This window comes from Dendropsophus ebraccatus, chromosome 9, assembly GCF_027789765.1.
Source record: "Dendropsophus ebraccatus isolate aDenEbr1 chromosome 9, aDenEbr1.pat, whole genome shotgun sequence".
NCBI classification, from domain to species: domain Eukaryota; kingdom Metazoa; phylum Chordata; class Amphibia; order Anura; family Hylidae; genus Dendropsophus; species Dendropsophus ebraccatus.
Window position 1 is genome coordinate 99,352,329 of NC_091462.1, and position 26,824 is coordinate 99,379,152.

The 26,824-nt window shown below is 46.5% G+C and overlaps 1 protein-coding gene across 1 annotated transcript in view; it reads left to right on the forward strand.

Moving 5' to 3' along the window:
* Nucleotides 1–26,824, forward strand: part of CASKIN1 (CASK interacting protein 1) — a 170,331-nt gene that overhangs the window by 98,664 nt on the left and 44,843 nt on the right. The window contains exon 2 of the mRNA XM_069984037.1: nt 21,158–21,209. Within this exon, the coding sequence (XP_069840138.1) occupies nt 21,158–21,209 (52 nt within the window). The remainder of the gene's footprint in view (nt 1–21,157; nt 21,210–26,824) is intronic.

Below are 26,824 nucleotides of genomic sequence, written 5' to 3' on the forward strand. Positions count from 1 at the left end.
GGCGAATCTTGATAAAAGCGCCCCCCCCTCAACATCACACAATTCAGCCCTGGAGAAGGAAGGGGGGCTTTTATCAGGATTCGGGTTATTAGGAAGAAGCAGTGTGTGTATTATGGCATAGATCGGTGTTGCACCCCTAAGAGATAATGTTCAACCGAATACAAAATCACCATACAGGGACTCACAGGTGCTGTTTTCTTCGATCTGCGGCACCATTTTCCTTTTCCTCTCCAACCGGACCACCATGATGATTTCTTGCAGCTACAATTCGTCTCCAGACAAACATCTCAGGCTCCGCACTTATCCAGCAACTTCCTTCCCTTTTCCCTCCTATAGGCTCCTAAACTGTAGTAATTCTGCTGCTTGGTGCAGTAAAGTCTGCAAGATATGACCTCCATTACACTGACATACAGGATACTGGGAGAGCTGGATGACCTCCATTACACTGACATACAGGATGCTGGGAAAGCTGTGTGACCTCCATTACACACTGACATACAGGATGCTGGGAAAGCTGTGTGACCTTCATTACACTGACATACAGGATACTGGGAAAGCTGTGTGACCTCCATCACACTGACATACAGGATGCTGGGAAAGCTGTGTGACCTCCATTACACACTGACATACAGGATGCTGGGAAAGCTGTGTGACCTTCATTACACTGACATACAGGATACTGGGAAAGCTGTGTGACCTCCATCACACTGACATACAGGATGCTGGGAGAGCTTGATGACCTCCATTACACTGACATACAGGATACTGGGAAAGCTGTGTGACCTCCATTACACTGACATACAGGATACTGGGAAAGCTGGGTGACCTCCATCACACTGACATACAGGATGCTGGGAGAGCTTGATGACCTCCATCACACTGACATACAGGATGCTGGGAAAGCTGTGTGACCTCCATTACACTGACATACAGGATACTGGGAGAGCTGGGTGACCTCCATTATACACTGACATACAGGATACTGGGAGAGCTGGATGACCTCCATCACACTGACATACAGGATGCTGGGAGAGCTGTGTGACCTCCATTACACTGACATACAGGATGCTGGGAAAGCTGTGTGACCTCCATCACATTGACATACAGGATACTGGGAAAGCTGTGTGACCTCCATTACACACTGACATACAGGATGCTGGGAAAGCTGGGTGATCTCCATCACACTGACATACAGGATACTGGGAAAGCTGTGTGACCTTCATTACACTTACATACAGGATACTGGGAGAGCTGGATGACCTCCATCACACTGACATACAGGATACTGGGAAAGCTGTGTGACCTCCATTACACACTGACATACAGGATACTGGGAAAGCTGGGTGACCACCCCCTGTAATCCCCACTGTGCGGCCCCCATTGTAATAATCCCCCCTCTGCTGTCCCCATTGTCATACCCCTCCCCTCCCTGTGCTGCCCCCCCCCCCCCCAAATAGTAATAATCCCCTCTGCTCCCCCTGCATTGCCACACACACAAAACAAAACATTATACTCACCTTATTCTTGCATAGAGGTCCCTCTCTCCTCTTCTCATCTTCTCCAGCCTGCGAGGAGCACACATCTCTCTCCAGCAAACGCAGTGAAATGACGTAATTGCGCTGCTGGAGGGAGATGTCTGCAGGTGCAGAGTGCTCGGCTGGGTCGGCGCGGTCCGGGGGCGGAGCTACGGGAGGTCCGGGGGCGGAGCTACGGGCGGTCCAGAGACGGAGGTCCAGGCAGTCCGGGGGCGGAGCTACGGCCGGTCCGGAGGCGGAGGTCCAGGTGGTCCGGGGGCGGAGCTACGCGAGGTGATTCTTCAGAGGAGCAGGTGATGGGGCGAGCGAGCTAGCAGGCGGGCGGGCGGCCGGCCGGGGGTGCGCGCAGCTAAGTGGAGTCTGGGGGGTGCCACCAGCGCCCCCTAGCTGTCGGCGCCCCGTGCGGCCGCTCGGCCCGCCCGCCTCTAGAAACGGCCCTGACTCCCCCCCCCCCCAGGCATAGGCCTTAACACAAAAGGGCGTAAATGTACGCCCTGCTGGGGGGCGCTATGAAGCGAGCTCAGCATGCTTCATAGTGGGTGAGGACCATCACGCTCACCCTCAATGGCGGGCCGCCACAATCGCGCTGCAGCCCACCATTAACCAATTAAATGCTGTGTTTTAGTGTAAGTGACAGGAGCATTTCCTGTCACTTACCGATCGGGACTCCCGCATCGTGTCTGCGGGGGTCCCGATCGCATGGTCTGACTGTCGGGTTATGTAGCTTACCTCCATGGAGTCTGATCTTCACTATTCTGCCACAGGCCACAGGCCACAGGCAGGCTCGATCAGAAGATCGCAGATAACACTGATCCCTGCTATGCTATGGCATAGCAGTGATCAGTGTTAGAAATTCAATGCATCAATGTAAAAATCCCCTAAGGGGACTTCAAAAGTGTAAAAAAGTAAATAAATTAATTAATAAATGTTTTTAAAAACACACCATAGCCCCTCCCCCAATAAATGTTGAAATCACCCCCCTTCCCATTTTATAAATAATACACATAAACAAATAAAAAAATAAATAAATTAACATATAATATACGTGCGTAATCGTCCGATCTATTCAAATAATTATTCCCGTACGGTGAACGACGTGAACAAAAAGTAGTAAAAAAATGCAAGGATTGCACATTTTTTTTAATTACATTTTATATATTTAAAAAAATTATAAAAACTGATCAATATGTCCCATCTACTGAAATGGGATACTAATAAAAACTAAAGATTGTGGCGCAAAAAATGACGCCCCATACGACCCCGTAGGTGAAAAAATAAAAGCGTTATAAGAGTCACAATAGGGCCATTTGTTAATAAAAAGTGTAAAACATTAGAAAAGCTATGTAAACATGCATATCCCTGTATTCAGACTGACCTATAGAATAAAGATAAAATGTCAGTTTTACCGTAAAGTGCATTACGTAAACAGGGAACCCCCCCCAAATTTGTGGAATAACATTTTTTACGCCAATTTCACCCTATAAATGATATTTTGGGGGTTCCGTCATTCATTTTATGGTGGATTAAAACATGCCATTACAAAGTACACCTGGAGTATCGGACGTTTACTTATATGTGACGGTGATCTGTGACTGAGGTTTTTTTCAGCTATCACTGGCCGTTAATTCGACACACTGGGGTGGGGGACGTACTATTCATCACATAGTTGTCCTCTGGACAGGTCAGGTAGACGCCATATACACTCACCGGCCACTTTATTAGGTACACCTGTCCAACTGCACGTTACCACTTAATTTCTAATCAGCCAATCACATGGCGGCAACTCAGTGCATTTAGGCATGTAGGCATGGTCAAGACAATCTCCTGCAGTTCAAACCGAGCATCAGTATGGGGAAGAAAGGTGATTTGGTGCCTTTGAACGTGGCATGGTTGTTGGTGCCAGAAGGGCTGGTCTGAGTATTTCAGAAACTGCTGATCTACTGGGATTTTCACGCACAACCATCTCTAGGGTTTACAGAGAATGGTCCGAAAAAGAAAAAACATCCAGTGAGCGGCAGTTCTGTGGGCGAAAATGCCTTGTTGATGCCAGAGGTCAGAGGAGAATGGGCAGACTGGTTCGAGCTGATAGAAAGGCAACAGTGACTCAAATAGCCAACCGTTACAACCAAGGTAGGCAGAAGAGCATCTCTGAACGCACAGTACCTCCAACTTTGAGGCAGATGGGCTACAGCAGCAGCAGACCACACCGGGTGCCACTCCTTTCAGCTAAGAACAGGAAACTGAGGCTACAATTTGCACAAGCTCATCGAAATTGGACAGTAGAAGATTGGAAAAACGTTGCCTGGTCTGATGAGTCTCGATTTCTGCTGCGACATTCGGATGGTAGGGTCAGAATTTGGCGTCAACAACATGAAATATGGATCCATCCTGCCTTGTATCAACGGTTCAGGCTGGTGGTGGTGTCATGGTGTGGGGAATATTTTCTTGGCACTCTTTGGGCCCCTTAGTACCAATTGAGCATGGTTGCAACGCCACAGCCTACCTGAGTATTGTTGCTGACCATGTCCATCCCTTTATGACCACAATGTACCCAACATCTGATGGCTACTTTCAGCAGGATAATGCGCCATGTCATAAAGCTAGAATCATCTCCGACTGGTTTCTTGAACATGACAATGAGGTCACTGTACTCAAATGGCCTCCACAGTCACCAGATCTCAATCCAATAGAGCATCTTTGGGATGTGGTGGATCGGGAGATTCGCATCATGGATGTGCAGCCGACAAATCTGTGTGATACCATCATGTCAATATGGACCAAAATCTCTGAGGAAGCTTCCAGCACCTTGTTGTATCTATGCCACGAAGAATTGAGGCAGTTCTGAAGGCAAAAGGGGGTCCAACCCGTTACTAGCATGGTGTACCTAATAAAGTGGCCGGTGAGTGTAATGTACACTGTTTGGGCAACACTTTTTTCACCTGGTTATGGTCGGAGGCATGGCTAGAGGGACGTATGTTTCCCCCATTAATTTACTAATGAAAAAGTTAATTTTTTGAATTTTTTTCTCTCTATATGGAAAAATAAATATTTGAAATATCAGCTGTTGCTATATAGTAAAATTTTCAAACTGTATATCGCCATCTTCTGGTAATCTAAAATATTGCTTCTATTTTTTGCCTTGCTCAATGTATATATTGTACTGTATTATGGAGTCATATGGCCAGTATTATGGCATTGCTTCCCTTACAAAACATGAGGCACCCCTAGATACGCCTGCAGGGCTGCTGGGAACAGTCTATAGAGCAAGAATCTTCCTATATAATGGTATTACGAGTAATCCTTAAAAAAAAAATCTGATTAACTGGTGTCAGAAAGTTATATAGATTTGTAATTTACTAGTCTTCTAGTACTTATCAGCTGCTGTATGTCCCGCAGGAAGTGGTGTATTCTTTCCAGTCTGACACAGTGCTCTCTGCTGCCACCTCTGTCAGGAACTATCCAGCGCAGCAGCAAATCCCCATAGAAAACATCCCCTGCTCTGAATAGTTCCTGACATGGACAGAGGTGGCAGCAGAGAGCACTGTGTCAGACTGGAAAGAATACACCACTTCCTGCAGAACATACAGCAGCTGATAAGTACTGGAAGACCAGATTTTTAGATAGAAGTAAGTTATAAGTCTATATAACTTTCTGGCACCAGTTGATCTAAAGACATTTTTTTTCCACTGGAGTACCCCTTTAAGGAATTTATAGAGCATTAATAATGACAGCATGTAGTATGAATTTGTGGGGACGTCCCAGAGTAATAGGGATGGGGCTTAAATGTCTAGCTTTTGTCTTTGAAAATGTTGGTAACTATGCACCTGTCCTTGGCATTTGTGAGGTATAATAGCTCAGCCCTATTCACTTCAATGGAACTGAGTTGTAATACCAGAAATAATCTATTCACAGTTGTGGCGCTGTTTCTGGAAAAAAAGCCATGTTTGCCTAATGTTCGAATCCCTTTAATATAGAGAAACTGCACTGTAAATTTCAATAATTGGTAAAATTGCTTCCGCTTATAGGGTTAAATTACCTATAAATATCTATGCCTATTTCTTAATTTACTCAGACAAACCCATAATATTAAAGGTGCCATGGAGTAAACTGGTAGTAAGTGCAGAATTTTCCTGCAGCGCCACCACAGGGCAAATGAAGCATTACACAGTACACAAATCAATGGGTTTGTCGGTGTACTGCAGGACAGGACAGGTCCTCCAGACTGAGAGACACTCTTTGTAATCTACCCCCACCCCCCTATCAGCTCAGAATTCCCAAATAAAGTATTAGAAAATGGGTTTTCTAATCTGGAGAACCCCTTAAACATGTCACATTCCTATTGCGTAAAACATCATACCCCTTTAAGAACTCATATATTGCAAAGTTTAAGCATGCCTAGTGTTTCTTTAGTTCACTCCAATAAACTGAATGCAGAATACCCCTTTAATACTATGTAACATAGCCATCTGATGAAGTTAGATAAGAGAGCGAAAAAACTAGGGACAACTAGCTGACAGCAGGGTTTGGGGTTGTGGCTAGCAGTGGGGTTCCCCGTAATCTCAAGAACAGGGATCCCAGTCTCCTGTTAGAATGGAGCAGCAGGTCACCCATATGGAGCAGTGGTCTGCATGTGCAACCTGCCTCTCCGTTCTCAAGATCACAGAGGGCCCCAGTGGTTGGACCCCTTATATTTTAGTAAATGATCTGCTAGATCGGTGCTCGTTTACTGGACCTAATACATGGCCTGATAATCAGGCAGTAGGGGCTGCATGGACATCGTTAGCGATGTCCATGCAGCACTTGCCCAAATACCTGATACCTTACCTGTCCTCGCTCAGACGCTGCAGCCACCGGGACTGGGAAGCTGCGGAGCACAAGAGAGAAGACCGGGAGCGGGAAGAGGTAAGGTATCAGGTGTTTGGGCAATCATCAGCCGCGTATCGCTATTACACGTAGCGATGCACGGTCGGCGCACAACAATTTTAGGTCGAAACCTAAACCAACGATCAGCCAATGATCATTGTCATCAGCTGGTTGTCTCTATTACACGGAGTAATAGGGCCCTTATGGTGCGTTTACACAGACAGATTTATCTGACAGATTTTTGAAGCCAAGGCCAGGAATAGACTATAAACAGGGATCAGGTCATAAAGGAATGACTTTCCAATCCATTCCTAGCTTTGGCTTCAGAAATCTGTCAGATAAATCTGTCTGTGTAAACGCACCATTAGTCAGCTGGGAATACCCCTTTAATAGGCAACAACCTGTATGAATCCATAAGGTGCAGTGACAACGTTCGGCCAAAACACACAGTGGTCAATGGGTGCACTATTGTTCTGGTAATATAGTAGTTTTGCCAGTAAATTGTGAGGCCATTGATCGCCACATCCGCCTGCAGTAACCACCTTTTGGGATCGTACCCTAACAGAGATCCTTCATACTGTAGCTAGATTTCTCCACTAAACCCTCTGTAGCCCAATTATCTGTGTATACTCATCAGCTTTCCTAAATAAACCGCCATGATGAGCCCTTCCGACGCGTTTCGCTCCCAACTCCCATTGATTGAAGAATAGCTGATGCAATTCTGCAATCTCGCGGCCTTACGACAGAGGCGAGCAATGCATGGGGCTGATTACCATATTCATGTGTCATATGGAAATGTGAATGGTCACATACGTGGGCGCGCACTACGCCTGGCACATGCCAGGAATTTCTGCCGATACATCCGGAGATACTTTTATTAGCCGGCACTAATCTCTTAGCTAATTTAATTCTCAAGATATAATCCTTATCCCGCTGAACATATGCAAGCCTGTAAGTATATACGAATGATCCCCGTGCTACAGCGAGAGGCGCGACGCCTAACGTCTCACTTATCCTCCCACCGAGCTGCAGCCAAAGCTAAAACAGGAATTTACCAGGAATAATATAAATGTTCCTGTCTGACTTCTTTCACTGTGAATAAAGGAGAATGGAGGAGTCGGGCAGGAGGAGCTGGCAGCCATTCTCAAGGCTCTGGTATGGCGCGCCCGCTTATCGCTCCATGTTAATGCCTGTCTACCTCCAGATTCATTGGGCCAACCGTCTCCCTTTGTGCGCCATCGGCAGCAAGGAATAAAACGATTTGTAGACAGGCGCTCCGACCACCACATTAAATACTGTCAGGGCTTAATGTATTCCTGTCTGTCTGGCGGTGCCATAGCCTGCGTGTAATCCAAGAACGGAGAAGCTTGTTCCGGGTAATAGAAAAATTCCTCCTGTGCCTTCTGTAACAATGCAAAGTTATTTAGCTTGGTTTTTAAATAATGCATTGCAAATTGGCATATTGTTAACCCCTGGAATGCTGGGCACACTCACCACCCATAGAGCTGTTATATGCGCCGCTGCTGCATGCCTATAGGAAATGTAAAAATCATTACTTGACAGAAGATTTTCATCGACGATAAGGTTCGTGCAAAGAAAAATTTATTTTGCACTGAATAAAATATCTATATATTAGTTAGGGCCCCTGCCTAGACATAGATTATAGTATGATAATATTGTGTCTACCTGAAGTCACCACTAGGTGGAGCTGAGGAGCTTACTGCATACATTAAAGGGGTAGTCTAGTTTCTTTTCAAATCAACTTGTGTCAGAAAGTAAGGCCGGGTTCACACTGTTTTTGCAATGCGTTTTTCCATCCGTTTTATGCAACAACAAAAAAACTGATGAAAAATGGATCCTTCTGTGTGCATCAGTTTTGATCAATTTTTCTATTGACTTCCATTATAAAAAAAAAAAAAAAGGGATCAAAAACGCATCTGTTTTTTATAGCATACACAAAAATGTGGTCATTTTTAATGGAAGTCAATGATAAAACAGATCTAAACGGATGCACACAAATCCATCCCTTTTTTTGCATAAAACAGGTGAGAAAATGGAATCTCAATCTCAAATGGAAGTGGTGTATTCTGTCCAGTCTGACCCCACTAAAAACTTCTCCTGCTCTGGACACTGGGTCAGACTGGAGAGAAAACACCACTTCTGCAGGACATACAGAAGCTGATAAGTACTGGAAGACTTAAAGTGACACTGTCACCCCCTTTTTGCATTCTGACTTCTCTACACAGATGTAAAGGGTAAATTTTGCAGTTTTCATACCTTATTTTACATCATACGTCATGGTGCTTGTTCTAGTAAAAAGTGATCTTTTATCATCTGCAGATTGTGCTAAGTGGATGGGGCGTCACGGTAACTGCACCATGTAGCCCCGCCCCTCTGTGACATCATTGGCTCATAGGCCCCGCCTCCTCGACGCCCATAGGTATGGGCCGACCTAGAGGGGGTGGGGCATAGACCTTTAGGCCAGCCTGTTTTAATGATAGGCGAAGAGGCGGGGCCTATTTATCAATGACATCACTGAGGGGAGGGACCTACGGTGGCACTGTGGGCGGGGCTAAAGAGCACAATCTGCAGACGATAAATGATCACTTTTTACTTGAACAAGCACCATGACGTATGATGTAAAATATGGTAGAAAACTGCTAAATTTACCCTTTACACCTGTGTAAAAAAGTCAGAATGCAAAAAGGCGGTGACAGTGTCACTTTAAGATTTTCAAACAGAAGTGATTTACATATCTGTATAACTTTTTTGACTCCAGTTGATTTGAAAATAAAAATATTTCACTGGAGTAGCCTCTTAAAGGGAATCTCTCAACACCATATCACATACTGATTTTTTGGCACGGTGTAACAGCTGAACACATTGGCATTGTAATTATTCTAATTTGCTGCTCTGGCCTGGATATATGGGCTAAAATGCGATATGCAAATTATCTTATTTGGTGCGCTGAGGGCGGTCCCAAGCTCTTGGCGCACCCTTTGGTTTGGTTCAGATTTTTCCATATTTTATCTGTTGACTTTAATATAGAAGTCTGATTCGCCCTATTCACATCAATATAGCTGAGCCGCAATACCAGACACAACCCATAGACAGGTGTGGTGCTGTTTCTAGTGAAAAAAAAAACAAAACTTTATCTTGAACAATCCCTTTAAGGATTTTTATTTTATTTAAATTTTCCCCATATTCCCATTAACAGATGTTTTATAGAAACACCCAGCTAATAATGATTGCCTCCATCGCCCTGTGAAACAAGCAGCGGTCATCCAGCCGGTGGAATGGCAATGAGGTTAAATTGAGGTCCAGGGCCGTGTCGGAAAGCGTTGTGACTGTGCCTGGTGGGAGTGCTGCTCCGGCTCTGCAGGGATTCTATCATTCTGCCGCCTAGATGCACACTCTCTTTGTAGTGATTGGGGATGGCTCGTGTTCAGCATACAGACGCACCTCTGTACCGCCTGTCACCTGCAGGAGGCCGTTCTCAGCCTGACGTGTAGCTCACATTCTGGAGTAGATCCCGCACAGAACATTTCAGATTCTTTTTAACATTGCTGCATCACTGATTTGTTCAATTTGTGTAAAAAACCCAATTATAACTCTGGCCTAATTATTATCAACTGCAGATTATACGTAGGAATGTTTCTTAAAGGGATAGTTTGCCTGGCAAGTTCTGTCAGATTTTGTTATGCTCCTTTGATATTACTTATCCTGTACTGATCCTGATTTACACTGTGTATTATACTCCAGAGCTGCAATCACTATTCTGCTAGTGGGGTCATTGTGTACATACATTACATTACTTATCCTGTACTGATCCTGAGTTACATCCTGTATTATACACCAGAGCTGCACTCACTATTCTGCTGGTGGGGTCACTGTGTACATACATTACATTACTGATCCTGTACTGATCCTGAGTTACATCCCGTATCACAGCCCTTCTGAAAGTGTGAGGCGCGGGTCACAGGTTGGTGAGGGGCGGGAACAGGCTCTGACTGATGCCTGTCTGCCCGCTTGCACCGCCAGCTTACCGCCTCCATCCGTCCGCGGCGCCTTTTCTATGCATATTTATGTATGCACACTCTCTGGCCGGTGGGTGAGCTTCCTGACCGGCCTGAGTGTGCATACATGTATATGCATAGGAACGGCACCGCGGACGGAAGGAGGTAGTGAGCCGGTGGTGCGGGCGGGCGTGCAGGCGAGTTTGCGGGCGAGCGGGCATCGGTCAGAGTCTGTTCCCGCGCCTCACCAACCTGTGACCCGCCTGACAGCTAGGAGCTTTCTTAAGCTGAGGGGAGGGGGGGATTTGTTAAGGGAGCCTATTTAAAGTAGAACAGGTAGCCTGAACCTCGGCCAGCAGCAAAGGTTAATCTTTCTGGTGGCCAAGTTTCAGGCTGTCTGTTCCACCTTAAATAAGCTCCCTTAACAAATCCCCCCTCCCCTCTGCTCTGACAAGCCTCAAGCTTTGGGTGTCCACAGGTCTGGCAGTAAGTGAGAGCAGACAGTGCACACACCTCACACATCCCTGCCCTCTGCCCCCACATCCCTGTTTCTTACCCCCACATCCCTGCCCTCTGCTGTTTGCCCCCACATCCCTGCCCTCTGCTGTCTGCCCCACCTCCCTGCCCTCTGCTTCCTGCCCCCACCTCCCTGCCCTCTGCTTCCTGCCCCCACCTCCCTGCTTCCTGCCCCCACCTCCCTGCCCTCTGCTTCCTGCCCCCACCTCCCTGCCCTCTGCTTCCTGCCTTCACCTTCCTGCCCCCACCTCCCTGCCCTCTGCTCCCTGCCCCCACATCCCTGCCCTCTGCTTCCTGCCTCCATCTCCCTGCCCTCTGCTTCCTGCCCCCACCTCCCTGCCCTCTGCTTCCTGCCTCCACCTCCCTGCCCTCTGCTTCCTGACCCCACCTCCCTGCCCTCTGCTCCCTGCCCCCACATCCCTGCCCTCTGCTTCCTCCACCCACATCCCTGCCCTCTGCTTCCTGCCCCCACCTCCCTCTCCTCTGCTGCCTGCCTCCACATCCCTGCCCTCTGCTGCCTGCCTCCACCTCCCTGCCCTCTGCTTCCTGCCTCCACATCCCTGCCCTCTGCTTCAGCAGTGTCCCAGAATAGAGTTTCTCCAGAATAGAGTTTTTCTCAAAAGTGTATTCTTATATCTGTCAGTCAGTATTTTATTGCCTCTGTTCTGGAAACTGTGGTCCACTGCAAACTGTCTATCCTGTCATCCCCTCAGTATTCAGGTCTACTGTTTCACTCATTTCTCATGTATATTCAGTCCAGTATGCCTAATGGTGTGATGATGCAATGCCCCTGCTGCCATGTTAACCCCAATAGCCATCGAGCTTTGGCTGGGGATACCATGTGACTTCCTCTCTACCTCCGTCCTGTCTTCTACCTTCAAGGGGACAGGTTGTGTGTCAGTCCTGTCTTCCACCTTCAAGGGGACAGGTTGTGTGTGTCCTCTCTCTCCACTGTCAGGAGAGAAACACGTGTGCTCTGCTGCTCCAGCGTTACTAGAAGTGTTCCGGTCCAGTCGGGCCTGGCTGTGTCTTCCTTCTCAAGTCCTAAAGATTCTCATCTCAATCCAAGATCTGGGTGCCGATTCTTTAGTCATTCCTCTCATCATCTCCCATCATCATCCATAGCAAGTATTTGTCTCAGCTTCATTCCGCCCAGTATCTTATCCTCAGTACTACTACTCCCATCATTCAGTACGCTACCATCACAGCTTATTGCAGCATCACCCATTGCTTTGCCTTATCCAAGTCTGCCTTATACCCGGTTGCATCCGGAGAGACTGTTGCCACTAGTTACCAGCGTTTCAATAAATGCACAACTACCGTTGTTTCTGAACCCTGGCATTGGTTTAATTATTGGTGCCCAACAAAGAATTGCTCGGCCTCCGCTTGGTCAGGTTCCCGGTCTATAGCTGCTGTCCCTGGTGCCCATACCGTGACTACCATAAGGCAAGTGGCTAGCCGGGTTCCTACCCAGTACTACCACCACCAGTACTACTACCTTCAGCGGAGTGGCCCAGCGCACTTCCTGAACCCACCTCCCTGCCCTCTGCTCCCTGCCCTCTGCTTCCTGCCCCCACCTCCCTGCCCTCTCTCCTGCCTGCCCCCACATCCCTGCCCTCTGCTTCCTGCCTCCACCTCCCTGCCTCCACCTCCCTGCCCTCTGCTTCCTGCCTCCACCTCCCTGCCCTCTGCTTCCTGCCTCCACCTCCCTGCCCTCTGCTCCCTGCCCCCACCTCCCTGTCCTCTGCTCCCTGCCCCCACATCCCTGCCCTCTGCTTCCTGCCTCCACCTCCCTGCCCTCTGCTTCCTGCCTCCACCACCCTGCCCTCTGCTTCCTGCTTCCACCTCCCTGCCCTCTGCTTCCTGCCTCCACCTCCCTGCCCTCTGCTTCCTGCCTCCACCTCCCTGCCCTCTGCTCCCTACCCCCACCTCCCTGTCCTCTGCTCCCTGCCCCCACCTCCCTGCCCTCTGCTCCCTGCCCCCACCTCCCTGTCCTCTGCTTCCTGCCTCCACCTCCCAGCCCTCTGCTCCCTGCCCCCACCTCCCTGTCCTCTGCTCCCTGCCCCCACATCCCTGCCCTCTGCTCCCTGCCCCCACATCCCTGCCCTCTGCTCCCTGCCCCCACATCCCTGCCCTCTGCTTCCAGCCCCCACCTCCCTGCCCTCTGCTCCCTGATAATCTTTTAACTTGTTTTCACTTCTGGCTTCAACATCCACCAATGGTGAGGCCCGAGCAACACTGGTTTGGTTTGTGAGGCCCTAACTGAAAAAGTTTGAGAAGCACTGCTGTATCATACTGCAGAGCTGCACTCACTGTTCTGAGCATATCCTTAGTTTAGGCCCATGATGCTTTGTCACTGGGTGATGCATTACTTATGTTCCGCTATATAGCAGGCATCTTTATAAGAGATCTTGTCACAGGAATAGATCAGGGTCAGCCATGTTTTGAGACGTGCTAAAGGCTCCAGCATAGAGATCATTACCAGTGCTGTCACTAAGTGGAATTCCCCTTTAAGCAATATGGTGTTATATCTGTTATTTCATTAGAAGGAACATGGGGGGCCAAATACTTAGGACTGGCCTTGGGCTAAGCAGTAATGACAACTCTCTTCGCTTCCATTATCACCTTCCTTTCATTGGCGCTGAAAGACTGACCTCTCCAGCACTTGACATCACCTTCCATTTACGACCCATCGGATGGGTTACCATAGCAACAACCCTCACAATGTCTTCATGGGCTCTCAATGGCGCATACCTCCCTCGTCTTCCGTGTGGCACGTGGGAACGACACGAGCCGCTAATGAAATAATGACACATTGTTCCAATCCCCTCTCTGCATAAATTATAATGGCGCTTATACTATTCATTTATCCCGCTCATCATCATATATAGCAAAATCCATCACAAAGCCCTTGAGGCGTCCTCTCACGTCAGCCATGTCTGTTTCCTGAAAAGCTGGGTGGCTGATATTTGTGGAGGCCGGGGTCTCCTCTGATATAAGGAAATGCTCAATATTTCCTGGTGGTGATCTGGGAAGGCTGTGTGACAACTAATATGGAGGCCATTTTGGGGCTCTGTTTCTGACATTGTGTATAGGGGGTTCTCTTCCGGGCGTTGTATAGGAGCTCTCTGACTGACATTTTATAGAGAGCTCTGTGACTATCGCTCTATAGGTGACTCTGTGACTAACACTGTATGGGGGTGCTCTGTGACTATCACTGTATAGGGGGCTCTGTGACTATCACTGTATAGGGGGCTCTGTGACTAACACTGTATAGGGGGCTCTGTGACTAACAATGTATAGGGGGCTCTGTGACTATCACTGTATTGGGGAGGCTCTGTGACTAACACTGTATAGGGGGCTCTGTGACTATCACTGTATGGGGGGGCTCTGTGACTAACACTGTATAGGGGGCTCTGTGACTATCGCTCTATAGGTGACTCTGTGACTAACACTGTATGGGGGGGCTCTGTGACTATGACTGTATAGGGGGCTCTGTGACTATCACTGTATAGGGGGGCTCTGTGACTATCACTGTATAGGGGGGCTCTGTGACTATCACTGTATGGGGGTGCTCTGTGACTATCACTGTATAGGGGGGCTCTGTGACTATCACTGTATAGGGGGGCTCTGTGACTATCACTGTATGGGGGTGCTCTGTGACTAACACTGTATAGGGGGCTCTGTGACTATGGCTGTATAGGGGGGCTCTGTGACTATCACTGTATGGGGGTGCTCTGTGACTAACACTGTATAGGGGGCTCTGTGACTATCACTGTATAGGGGGCTCTGTGACTATCACTGTATAGGGGGGCTCTGTGACTATCACTGTATGGGGGTGCTCTGTGACTATCACTGTATAGGGGGGCTCTGTGACTATCACTGTATAGGGGGGCTCTGTGACTATCACTGTATAGGGGGGCTCTGTGACTATCACTGTATGGGGGTGCTCTGTAACTAACACTGTATAGGGGGCTCTGTGACTATGGCTGTATAGGGGGCTCTGTAGCTGGCACAGTATAGGGGGGGCTCTGTGACTATGGCTGTATAGGGGGCTCTGTAGCTGGCATATATATGTATACTATCGTAACGCTAAGTCATCTTTCCATCATGTTTACTGGGTGGCTTTATTTTTTCCATGCTGGGCCCTATTATTCAGCATGGCAGACAGCTGCTTCCTGCACCATCATTGCTGGAGAAGACGAGTGTCCCCGTTTTGTACGGTTTCTCTACGTGGAGCCGGCGTCCCATGTGTCAGGCACTGACAGATTCACTAATGTACTAATTTGCCTTGTTAATTGCAAGTAAAATAGAAAGAAGCGGCTGGTGTGGAAAGCTGGTGGGAGGACGATGATCGCCCTCCACCACCACCAGCATCCACATATATTGTTTATCTTATCATGGCGGAACACAATGAAGGGAACATCTGTCAAATGCAGAAATACAGAGGACGAACTGAGTATCTAAGCATGTGGGGTCACACCAAAGGGAAACGACACCTATATATACAGTACATACATACGCCAAATCCTATATACCCTTACCTGATGTCAGCACTGTGTATGCCTGAAAGAGTGTAAGCAGAACAAGCAGAACACTATATTCTATCCAGGCCTGTATTTGGAGTACATGCTGCCCTAGGCACCTTTGAGTGCTGACCCCCCCCCCCCCCCAAAAAAAAAAACAAAAAACAAAAATTGAGGGTGTTTTTTTTTTTTTTGGGGGGGGGGGGGGGGTTGCAGAATTGTCCCTATATTGTCCTTATTGTATAGACCTTACAATTAGGACAATACAGAGGGAGCATTACATACACCAGTATTAGTGTCCCCAGTATATTACCCCAGTATAGAGAGTGGTATCCCAGGTTCCCAACTGCGCCTACTCTTCAGCTCCCCAGCCTCTGCTTAAACTGAAGTGCCAATACCCCTGGGAAAGCTGGGTGACCTCCATCATACTGAGTATAAGATATTGGGAAAGCTGAGTGATTTCCATCATACTGAGTAAAAGATGCAAGGAAAGCTGGAGGACCTCCATAATACTGACTACAAGATGCTGGGAAAGCTGGGTGACCTCCATCATACTGACTACAAGATGCTGGGAAAGCTGGGTGACCTCCATTATACTGACTACTGACTACTATACAAGATGCTGGAAAGCTGGGTCACCTCCATTATACTGACTACTATACAAGATGCTGGGAAAGCTGGGTGACCTCCATTATATTGACTACAAGATGCTGGAAAGCTGGGTGACCACATCATACTGAGTATAAGATGCTAGGAAAGCTGGGTGACCTCCATCATACTAACTACAAGATGCTGGCAAAGCTGGGTGACCGCCATTATACTGACTACTAGAAATGAGCGAACCGGGTTTGGGTTCGGGTCCATCCGAACGCGAACGTTCGGCATTTGATTAGCAGTGGCTACTATACAAGGTGCTGGAAAACTGGGTGACCTCCATTATACTGAGTATACAATGCAAGGAAAGCTGTGTAACATCCATTATACTGACTAAAAGATGCTGGGAAAGCTGGGCGACCTCCATCATACTGACTACAAGATGCTGTAAGGCTTCGTTCACATGTAGCAAAACTAGCAGAATTGTCCGCTGCGGAATGCCGCCAGCCTCCCTGACATAATGGGAGTCTATAGGAGGCTCGGGCTGCTGCCCTCTGCGCGCTGAAGAATGAACATGTGAGAGGAGACGCTGTGAGAGCAGCAGCCGAGCCTCCCATAGACTCCCATTATGTCAGTTTTGTGACCTGAGTATACAGAGAAGAGGTAGGGGATCCTGTACACCCCATGCCCCCCCCCCCCTCACCTATGTACTGTTCAGGGCCTGGTGCCTATACAGAGGCCCTGAACAGTACATGGGTGAGGGGGGGGTGTACAGGATCCCCTCACCATACTGCTTACTAGGCCATGGTGCAGGGGAGAGGGGATACTGTATAAAGATCCCACCCAGATTCTGCTCATGGCCTAGTGGATGCCCTTAGCCCCATGAGGCCCCGCCCCACATCTTTGGCCCCGCCCCCTTACACCCGCTCTCCCCCCCCCCCCCCATTTTCCTTACCCAGGTGATGCCAGGTGGTGGTGGTGGTGGTCTCCTTCAGGCCAGGCAGGAGGGGGCGCTCCATCTTCTCATCCAGGGCAGCAGGGGGCAGCTCTTACAGCTCCTTGCTTGAGTAGTGGAGCAGGGAAGTTGTGAGCTGCGCTGCCAGCTCCATCACTGAAGCAAGGAGCGCTCCACACCCTCTCCCGACCGTGATCGTGCCTCCGCCCCCTCAATCATGGCCCCGCCCACTCCCACTGACGATCATGGGGGATTTTTTTTTTTACTATTTCTTTTTCTTCTCCTTCCTCTGAAGGTGCCGCCCCCTACAGGGTGCCGCCCTAGGAATCGGACCACGGGTGCCTAGCGGCAAATACGGCCCTGATTCTATCTGCCTGCAGCAGCCACCTAGATTAGAGTCAGATACTAAAAACTGTTCTTTTATTTTAATGTGTTTCTGTTTTCTGACTGTAATTTTTTTTTATTCCAATTTTTATCTATTGTTATGGGGGCTGCCATCTTTCCTGAGCTGTTTTAGTGACATGCTTTATGGCAAGCCCCATGGACGTAGACAAAAATAGACAAACTGTCCCCTTGAGATGAATGTGAAACATAACTGAGCGCGCTCTGTGACCTTTGAAGAGGTCATTCCACAGGGAGCTGCTATTGTCTTGTATTGATGCTATCTACCTACTGGTGTCACATGACGCTGCAATGCTGTACAGATCACTTTACAGCAGCCTTCTCTTATCATCACAGACATAACAGGAAGTCTCAGCTTAATTTTAGCCCCAGTGGTGAAAATGAAAACTGCAAGATATCAGGATTATTTTATAATATAGATAGAAAATTTTAAAATTAAAAAAAAAGTTACCAAAAAATATGTTTAGCATAAAAACATTATTTGAACAGTAGGTCATTTTCTGATGACACATTCCCTATAAGATGTTGGTGGAGTTACATGTCCTACAGTGCAGTTAAGACACAGGGAACCTGCGTAGTGGGACGCTGCATTTTCAATTCAACTGAGCTAAAAGCAATTTATAAAAAAGTTCACCTTAGAATTGTTGTGATGAAGATTTAAGAAATGTTCCCGCCATAATAATGTACCTAGGATGTTGGTGTACACCATTGGCCTCCAACCTGTGGCTCTCCATCCGTTGCAAAAGTACAACACCCAGCATGCCCAAGTTGTAGTTTTAAAGGGGTGTTTCCCCCCAAAAAAAATTCTTTCAAATCAACTGGTTCCAGAAAGTGCCAGAGAATTTTAATTTACTTCTTTAAAAAAAAATCTCAAGTCTTCCAGTACTTATCAGCTGCTGTATGTCCTGCAGTAAGTGGTGTATTCTTTCCAGACTGAAAAGCAGGAGAGATTTTCTATGGGGATTTGTTACTACTCTGGACAGTTCCTGACATGGACAGAGGTGGCAGTAGAGAGCACTGTGTCAGAGTGGAGAGAATACACCACTTCCTGCAGGACATAAAGCAGATGATAAGCCTTGAAAGACTCGAGAAGTAAATTACAAATTTCTTGCACTTTCTAGCACCAGTTGATTTGAAAGATTTTTTTGGGGGGTGAATTAACCCTTTAAAGAGCTGAAAGGCTACAGATTGGAGTTCAGTAACAATAAGAAAGTGTTTCCGGTTTTTCGCTGGTAAGTGTAATTTCTGATCCTAAGATGGCTGATCCAGACTACAAAGAAGAAGCGACAGCCAGTCAGGGGCAGCGGGCCCCCATTGAAATGCTTTTTGTGTAATAAAGCGCTTGAGTAATAGAGGAAAATTTCTCGGCAGCGTAATCCATCAGCTGCCGGGTCTTTATACCGCGGGCGCACGCAGTGAATGAGCCGCGTGCGTCACATCTTGTCACTTCTAACCGGAGTCTTTCTATTAATGGCTGTACGCTAGTAAAGTGAATATGGGATAAAAGGACGATTTACCTGTCACCTCCCTGAATGAGTGTGACTAATAAGGAGACTTTTATAACATGGAAGGATTCGGGCTGTATTGTATCACCGTCTATGCAGGCTGAGAAGCAATCATGTCAGACATGTTGCTTCCTGATTCACTCTCTGATAGTGAAGTTAGATTTGATGGGACGGGTTTCAGGTAATCGCTGCGCCGGCTCTGCTGCTCCTGCTGATAGGATTCACCTAACTCACCGCTATCCGTTTGCTTTACTACTTCAAGGAAGTGTTTCTGATCCAGTCGCAACGTAAAATAAACCTCCATTAAATCAGCAACAATACTGGCTAAAAGCAACAATCGTGTCATCGGCTGATCGTTCATGTAGGTTCAGACCTAAAATCGTCGTTCGCCACTAGCGCATTGCTACGGTGGAATAGCGGTGCGTGGCGGTGACCGACGATTTCAGCAGAACCATACATTACCTGTCTGGACGCAGGTCTTCTTCTCCCACTCCCACGCGGCAGCACCGGCGGCTTCGGAGCGGGGCTGTCTGAACTGACAGACCGCTAAGCCAATCACTGGCCGGAGCCCACCACGGCCAGTGATTGGCTGAGCGGTCTGTCAGTTCAGACAGCCCCGCTCCGAAGCTGCTGCGGCTCGCGGGACCGGGAGAAGAAGACCTGCGCCCGGACAGGTAATGTATGAAGCAAGGGCTGCAAGGACATCGGTAACGATGTCCCTGCAGCCCTTGTTTCACGATCATCGGGGCTGTGGAATAGGCCCAGTAAACGAGAGCCAATCTAGCAGATCGGCGCTCGTTTACATCGGGTCCGGTGGAATAGGACCCTTAGTCCTCAGATAATATGTCGGAACTGCTCCAAGTATTATGTGGCTGTGTATGGCAGTATTATGTGAGCTGTGTATGGCAGTATTATGTGGGCTGCGTATGGCGGTATTATGTGGGCTGTGTATGGCGGTATTATGTGGGCTGTGTATGGGGGTATTATGTGGGCTGTGTATGGCAGTATTATGTGGGCTGCGTATGGCGTTATTATGTGGGCTCTGTATGGGGGTATTATGTGGGCTGTGTATGGGGGTATTATGTGGCTGTATATGGCAGTATTATGTGGGCTGCGTATGGCAGTATTATATGTGCTGTGTATGGCAGTATTATGTGGGCTGCGTATGGTAGTATTATGTGGGCTGCCGTCTAATGTTCTGCCATGTAATGTGGACTGTGTATGGCAGTGTTCTCTGTACAATGGTATTGTGTAGGCTACATGTTGAAGTATTGTATTGCAGTATAAGGCCACATTCAGACGCCATTTCACAGAATGGCCGCTGTCTGTGACGTACCAGCCAGATGAACATCACTTTTTTTATTGGAATACGGGCACATTCGAGTGTGCCCGCGTTCCAATTAACCATAGCAGACAATGTAAAGTGCGGCCGGAGCCGCACTTTACATTATCTGCACAGTCAACGTGCATGTCAGTTTTTTGCGCGGCCAGAGTGTCCGAAGTGTATACAGTGTGTATACACTCCAGCCGGGATTCCATAGTAATTAAATTGATCAGCCGCTGTGAGTTAAACAACGGCCGTTGTTGCAAACCTGAAACAGTGGCTGATGTTTAATGAAACTATATGTTGTGTGAACGTAACCTCAGGCGGTATTATGTATGTATATGAGTATTACATGGACCATGTAAGTGGTATTCTACGGCCTGTGTATAGTAATATAATGTTATCTATGTACATTAGAAATAAATAGGGGTCAAGGTAAAAAACAAAAATCTTCCCTGTGTCACATAGAACTTTGGTTACACATACAGCTATCACAACGAATGGCTAATATGTCACTTAGTGTCAAGGTGCCTCCACCCTGGGGCAATAGCTCAGCAAGCCTATCAGGATTGTATGGAGGTTGTGAGGGAGCCCCTGCTGGCCACTTATGGAACTGAAGGATTATTTCCACAAAGATGCCTTAGCAGTTGTCTGCATAGTATATGGTTTATGGCAGGGATGCGGAACCTTCATCTCTCCAGCTGTTGCCAAACTACAATTCCCATCATGTCATGCTTTGCTTTGACTGTCCAGGCATGATAAGAATCGTAGTTTTGCAACAGCTGGAGGGACGAGGGTTCTCCATCCCTGCCCTGTGGCATGCCTTGTCTGTTTTGTTGCTGCCATATTCAGCCTAAAAACACATGTTTCATAAATCATATATCAATCCTCAATGATTTCCTTTCTCTTTCCTTGTCTCAGAGCTCCTTGGATCCGCCAAAAGAGTGAATGTAAATTTCCAAGACACGGATGGGTGAGTAACTTGCTCTTTCTCCTCGTACACGGCAGACATTGTATACATTTGTTGATTGATGTGCATTCACTGACTGCCAGCAGAGATCTTATGCTCTATAAACATTCTTCTAATGGGCCCAGGGTCCAATGATTCTGTCCATATAGATTTCTAGAAGAATCTTCCCTGCCTCTCGTCTACATCCATTGAGGAGGATTCACCCAGAGAAAATCAATTAGATCTTGTACATTTAATTTTGATTTACCTGGTCAAGCGGTTTCCGATGGAAAGTGTCCATCACTAATGTGCCGTACGCCCTGCGTATACTGATGTCTCAGACCTGATATCCTACAGACAAAAGCTGCTGTTATTTACACCAACGTCTCAGGGATATACGTCCAGCAAAGCTTTTCACTTATTTAACAAGGGCGAGATCTTAAAGGGCAAAACCATTCTCTTCCTCCATAAGAAGCACAGTCCATAGGGAGAACCCGCACAGAAAATCACAGGTTACCACTGCAAAACGTGTTTTCACACGTATAACAGCGCATACAAAGCCTACCAAAGATAATATCCTAAGTGCACAATAAATCCCAGTGCGATGAAGTGTCAACTTTTACTGTAAGCAATGTTAGCTATACGCATAAGGGTAAAAGAAATGCTCTTGTTGTTTATAATTGCTGTTATATATGTATTTTGCTAGGGGCATTTTTATTGTTGCACATTTTTATTCATTGCAGTATTTATATAGGCCACTAGATGTCTCTGCTTTCACACACAGCACAGAAAGCATCTCATTTTACGACATACAGCAAATTTATGGATGTACAGTGGTGCCTTGGATTACGGGCATAATTCGTTCCGGGACCGTGCTTGTAATCCAAATCCACTCTTAAACCAAAGCAAATTTTCCCATTAGAAGTCACTAAAATGTAGACAATTGGTTCCACACCCCCCAAAAAATTATTTATTATTCTGAATAACATGTAAAACAAATGAAACAAACGTTCAGACACAGCAGAATCTGTGATATTATAAGTTACTGTACAGTAATGGAGAGGATGGGAAACACAAGGGCTGATAGAGACTGCAGGGAGCATGAAGGAATGAGCAGGACAGATGTGGGCACATACATGCAGCACTCTCTGTCCGGGGAGAGAGGGGTTACAGCTATGGAGAGATTATCTCCACAGTCCTGTCCCCTGATGTGAGCCCCAGCCTGAAGTGAATCTGCTATGATTTGGAAGGTGGGGGAGACTTCCTGGGTCAGAGTACAGTGCTGTAGACTATGCTATAAAGACCATGCTCCTCCTCCACTCGCGCTCCCACTCAGTACAGGGAGCTCTTAAACCAAAGCAATGCTCTTAAACCAAGTCACAATTTTGAAAAACTGTGAGCTCTTAAACCAAGTTACTCTTAAACCAAGGTACCACTGTACATGGATATTATGATTCTGCACAATTTCTGCTTTTAATGATATATCATCCATAGCAGGCCATGCTATGTCTTCTTATATTTCAAGAACCCATTTTTTATATATCCAAGTTTGTTAAACATCTTTACCTCATATGATATTATAGGTGTGTGTGTGGGGGGGGCTCTCCTTTAGAAGCATGGCATTAACCTTATGGGCCCATGTATATCACCTTTCTGTCACATGTTAGTATTATTACTTATCACTTTGGCTCCATTGAGTTTTATGGACTGAAGGTGACTATGTTTGGTCCATCTCCTGAATATATGCTTCTCTTGTCAGGAATGCAAAAGTATAACAGACTACACTTCTGAGGCGCATGCAAAAATATACATTTGGTAAATGGACTGAATGTTGTCCCTCGTAGACTGGTTAAACTCAACATACTTATTGTGAATATGTTACTATATAGTTGGACTACCTTTCTGAAGCTATTCCAACTTATAACTTCAATCAAAATTCTGATTAAAAAAAAATATATATATTGCAGTTTTCATATTGGCCACTAGTTGTCTGTGTATACACACTGAAAAGAAAAGCATCTCATTTTACCACCTGCAGTAAAACTTTAACTTGGGCTGGACTGTCTTCATGGGTGTATAAAGAGGGCAGTCACATAAAATAATGAAATATCTGGAAATAATAAGGGTCAATAACGATGAGGGGGAAAAAAAACACAATAATATGTTGACTTTTTCTGTGTACCTAGAAAATGGTGAAAAAACTGAATGCTAATATTGTCGTTTTCCCATTATCCACTAGATGTCTACATTAAAAAGCAATTAAAAAAACAATGAAATAATAACAGTTTAAGGGAGAAGTCCGGCAACATTTTTTATTAAAGTATTGTATTGCCCCTTCCCCCCCAAAGTTTTACAAATCACCAATATATACTTATTACGGGAAATGCTTATAAACTGCTTATTTTCCCTGCACTTACTACTGCATCAAGGCTTCACTTCCTGGATAACATGGTGATGTCACTTCCTGGATAACATGATGATGTCACTTCCTGGATAAAATGGTGATGTCACTTCCTGGATAACATCGTGATGTAATTTCCTGGATAACATGATGATGTCACGACCCGACTCCCAGAGCTGTGCGGGCTGTGGCTGCCGGAGAGGATGATGGCAGAGGGATGCTCAGTGTCCCTCCAGTGCCCTGTGTCCCTTAGTGTCCCCCTGCCATCATCCTCTCCAGCAGCCACAGCCCGCACAGCTCTGGGAGTCGGGTCGTGACATCACCATTTTATCCAGGAAGTGACATCATCATGTTATCCAGGAAGTAACATCACCATTTTATCCAGGAAGTGAAGCCTTGATGCAGTAGTAGGAGCAGGAAAAAAACACTTTATAAGCATTTCCCGTAATAAGTCTATATTGGGATTTGTATAACTTCTGGGGGGCAATACAATACTTTAATAAAAATTTTCGCTTTAACTATCTATGTGACAGAAAAAGGTTTTTCATATTGGCCACTAGATGTCTATGTCACAGGTGTACACACTGTAGAACAGAATCTTACTTTACAACCTACAATAAAACTGTTACAGTAAGGTCTGGGCCATTTTCATGGTTGTATAAAGGGGACAGGTCTATGTAGGAAGCAGAATAATAATAAACAATTAACTGTACAAAATCGTCAATAGTCATAATAACTATGTAAGGTTCACACTGAGCAATAGGCAAGGAATTTCCTTTTTCTGGGCTACTAGACCAATATGTATCACATGCCTTTTACTGGGCTACTGAAACAGTATATATCAAGTGCCCTTTAGTGGGCTACTGGAACAATATGTATAACATTTGACTTTTTCGCTTGATCTTAGCCCTGAAAAGGACTTTTGGGTTCTGTAATTGCGCTGGGGCTAACCCGATGAGGGAAGTAGTAGGTGGTAGGACCTGGGTAGCCAGTTGCCAGATGTTAGGTCACGGTATAGGCATGAGGGGAGCTGACTGACCCACGGGAACCTGACAATGCGGGGCCCGGACAATTCCTCGTTGTCCCTAGTCAAGGAACCAATAACTAGACCAATGCCAGGGTCCAGAAACAACGGTAGTTGTGCGTTTATTGCGTTTATAACAACGGTGGTAACCAATAGCAACAGTGTCTCTGGATGCAACCAGGAATAAGGCAGACTTGGATATAACTTGAGTATAACGGAGTAATGTCACGTGACTCACCAAGCCATTGCATCATCACACCATTAGGCACTGGTAAATGAATATACATGAGAAATAAGTGAAACAACAGACCTGAATACTGAGAGGGGGGTGACATAATACCAAAGTTTGCAGTGAGATTATCCTTCCAGAATAGAACTGACTATAATAAAGGTGAAGACATAAAGTTATGGACAAATACTCTGTTCTGGGACACTGCATAGTAATCCTGCCTAACCAAAACGCTACTAAAACCAATCTCTCCCTGCTGCAAGATCTTTCCCTGACTAGGTTGAAAGCACATCTGCGGTTAAGAGTCGGGAGCCAAGTATTTAAGATTCAAGGTCATGTGGTTCAGCTATCCAATGAAGGTAGACACTGTTTTCGCACTGCGTGCGTACTCCCAGGGTCCCTCACAGCCTCCCTGCATGGTCATTGGATAAAAAAAAAAAACGCCAACTGCGATGGGAGGGCTTTCGAATGTTTCCCGCGTATTCGCCTCACTACTCGATTGAATTTGAATCTTTCGAATACCGCAATATTCGATCGAATATCTACTCGATCGAATTGTATTCGCTCATCTCTAGTAGCTATCTTTAAGCTATCTTTTGCTATCCGCGTGACAGGATAAACTGAGAAAATGCAGACAGGTAGGCTGTTTCTTCTACACGAGCAAGGTACCAGAACACCCAGAGGTGGCAGCCATTGTAAGCGCATTACAATGCAGTCTATGGCGCTTCCAGGAGTTCCCATACCTCACTCATATCAGCAGAGACAGCCTACCTCAGGGCCGGATCTAGATTTTTTTCGGGCCCTCGGGCAACAGAGCCTCAGCAGGCCCCTCATCCATCCACTATGTACCCATCATCCAAACACTATGCACAATCACATGAGACACCAATAACATACACAATCACACATTATTGGCAGAGACACTGACTGACACTGACAGACTGACACAGACACTGACTGACTGACGCTGACACACTCAGACACTAACACACAGCACTTACTGCTCAGTCTTCTCCCGCTTCCTCTCTGTTAGGATGCTCTCTACGCTTTAAGGTTGAGGATTTTTGGGTCATGTGATCAGGTCTTTCACACTTTCCTCTCTCTGTGCAGGTCCTGCTCCTTTCTCCTGTGTCCTCTTATGTTTGGCCTGCTCACCCTACACTACAGTGGACAGGCTGAACATTAGAGCGCAGGACCCCCTCCCTCACTAAGCCCCTAGAGGCACTGTGGGCCCTGACACTTGCCCAGGGAAGCCCTGTGCTGATGCCGGCCTACCTGTTGCCATTTTCTTAGTGTATCCTGCCGCGTTGATAAAGTGATAGGTACCCTTTAAAGGGGTTATCCAGCGCTACAAAAACATGGCCACTTTTCCCCCTCTCTTGGCTCCAGTTCAGGTGTGGTTTGCAGTTAAGCTCCATTTACTTCAATGGAACTGAGTTTGAAACCCCACCCAAACTGGAGACAAGAGTAGGGGGAAAGTGGCCATGTTTTTGTACCGCTGGTAAACCCCTTTAACTCTTGTATGCATCATAGAAAAATGTGAACTAAACAATGACTGGACCTTGCAGTTTTCATATTGGCCACTAGATGTCTATGTTACATCTACACACTGTAGATAAGAATCTCATTTTACAACCTACTGCAAAACTGAAAGTTATAACTAGAGCTTCGCCATCTTCCTAGCTATCTAAAGAGGACAGCTCCATAAAGCAAGCATAAATAACAATGGTAAAAAAATCTACACCATTAATATATCTATATAACCACGTACATGGCAATAATGCCACGTTAAGAATAACCAGAAATAAATTAGGCCGTGTTTTATTTCGGATTGTCAACACTTACAGAAATGCATGAGAGCGCAGCTCCAGAAGAAGAGGTGTTAATGAGGCCGGGGATAGCGGACCACACTGCACAGGAATAATTAGATCCTGAAAGGTCTATAAGGGAATGAAAGTCTTCAGCTAGGAAACCTTGAAGGGTTA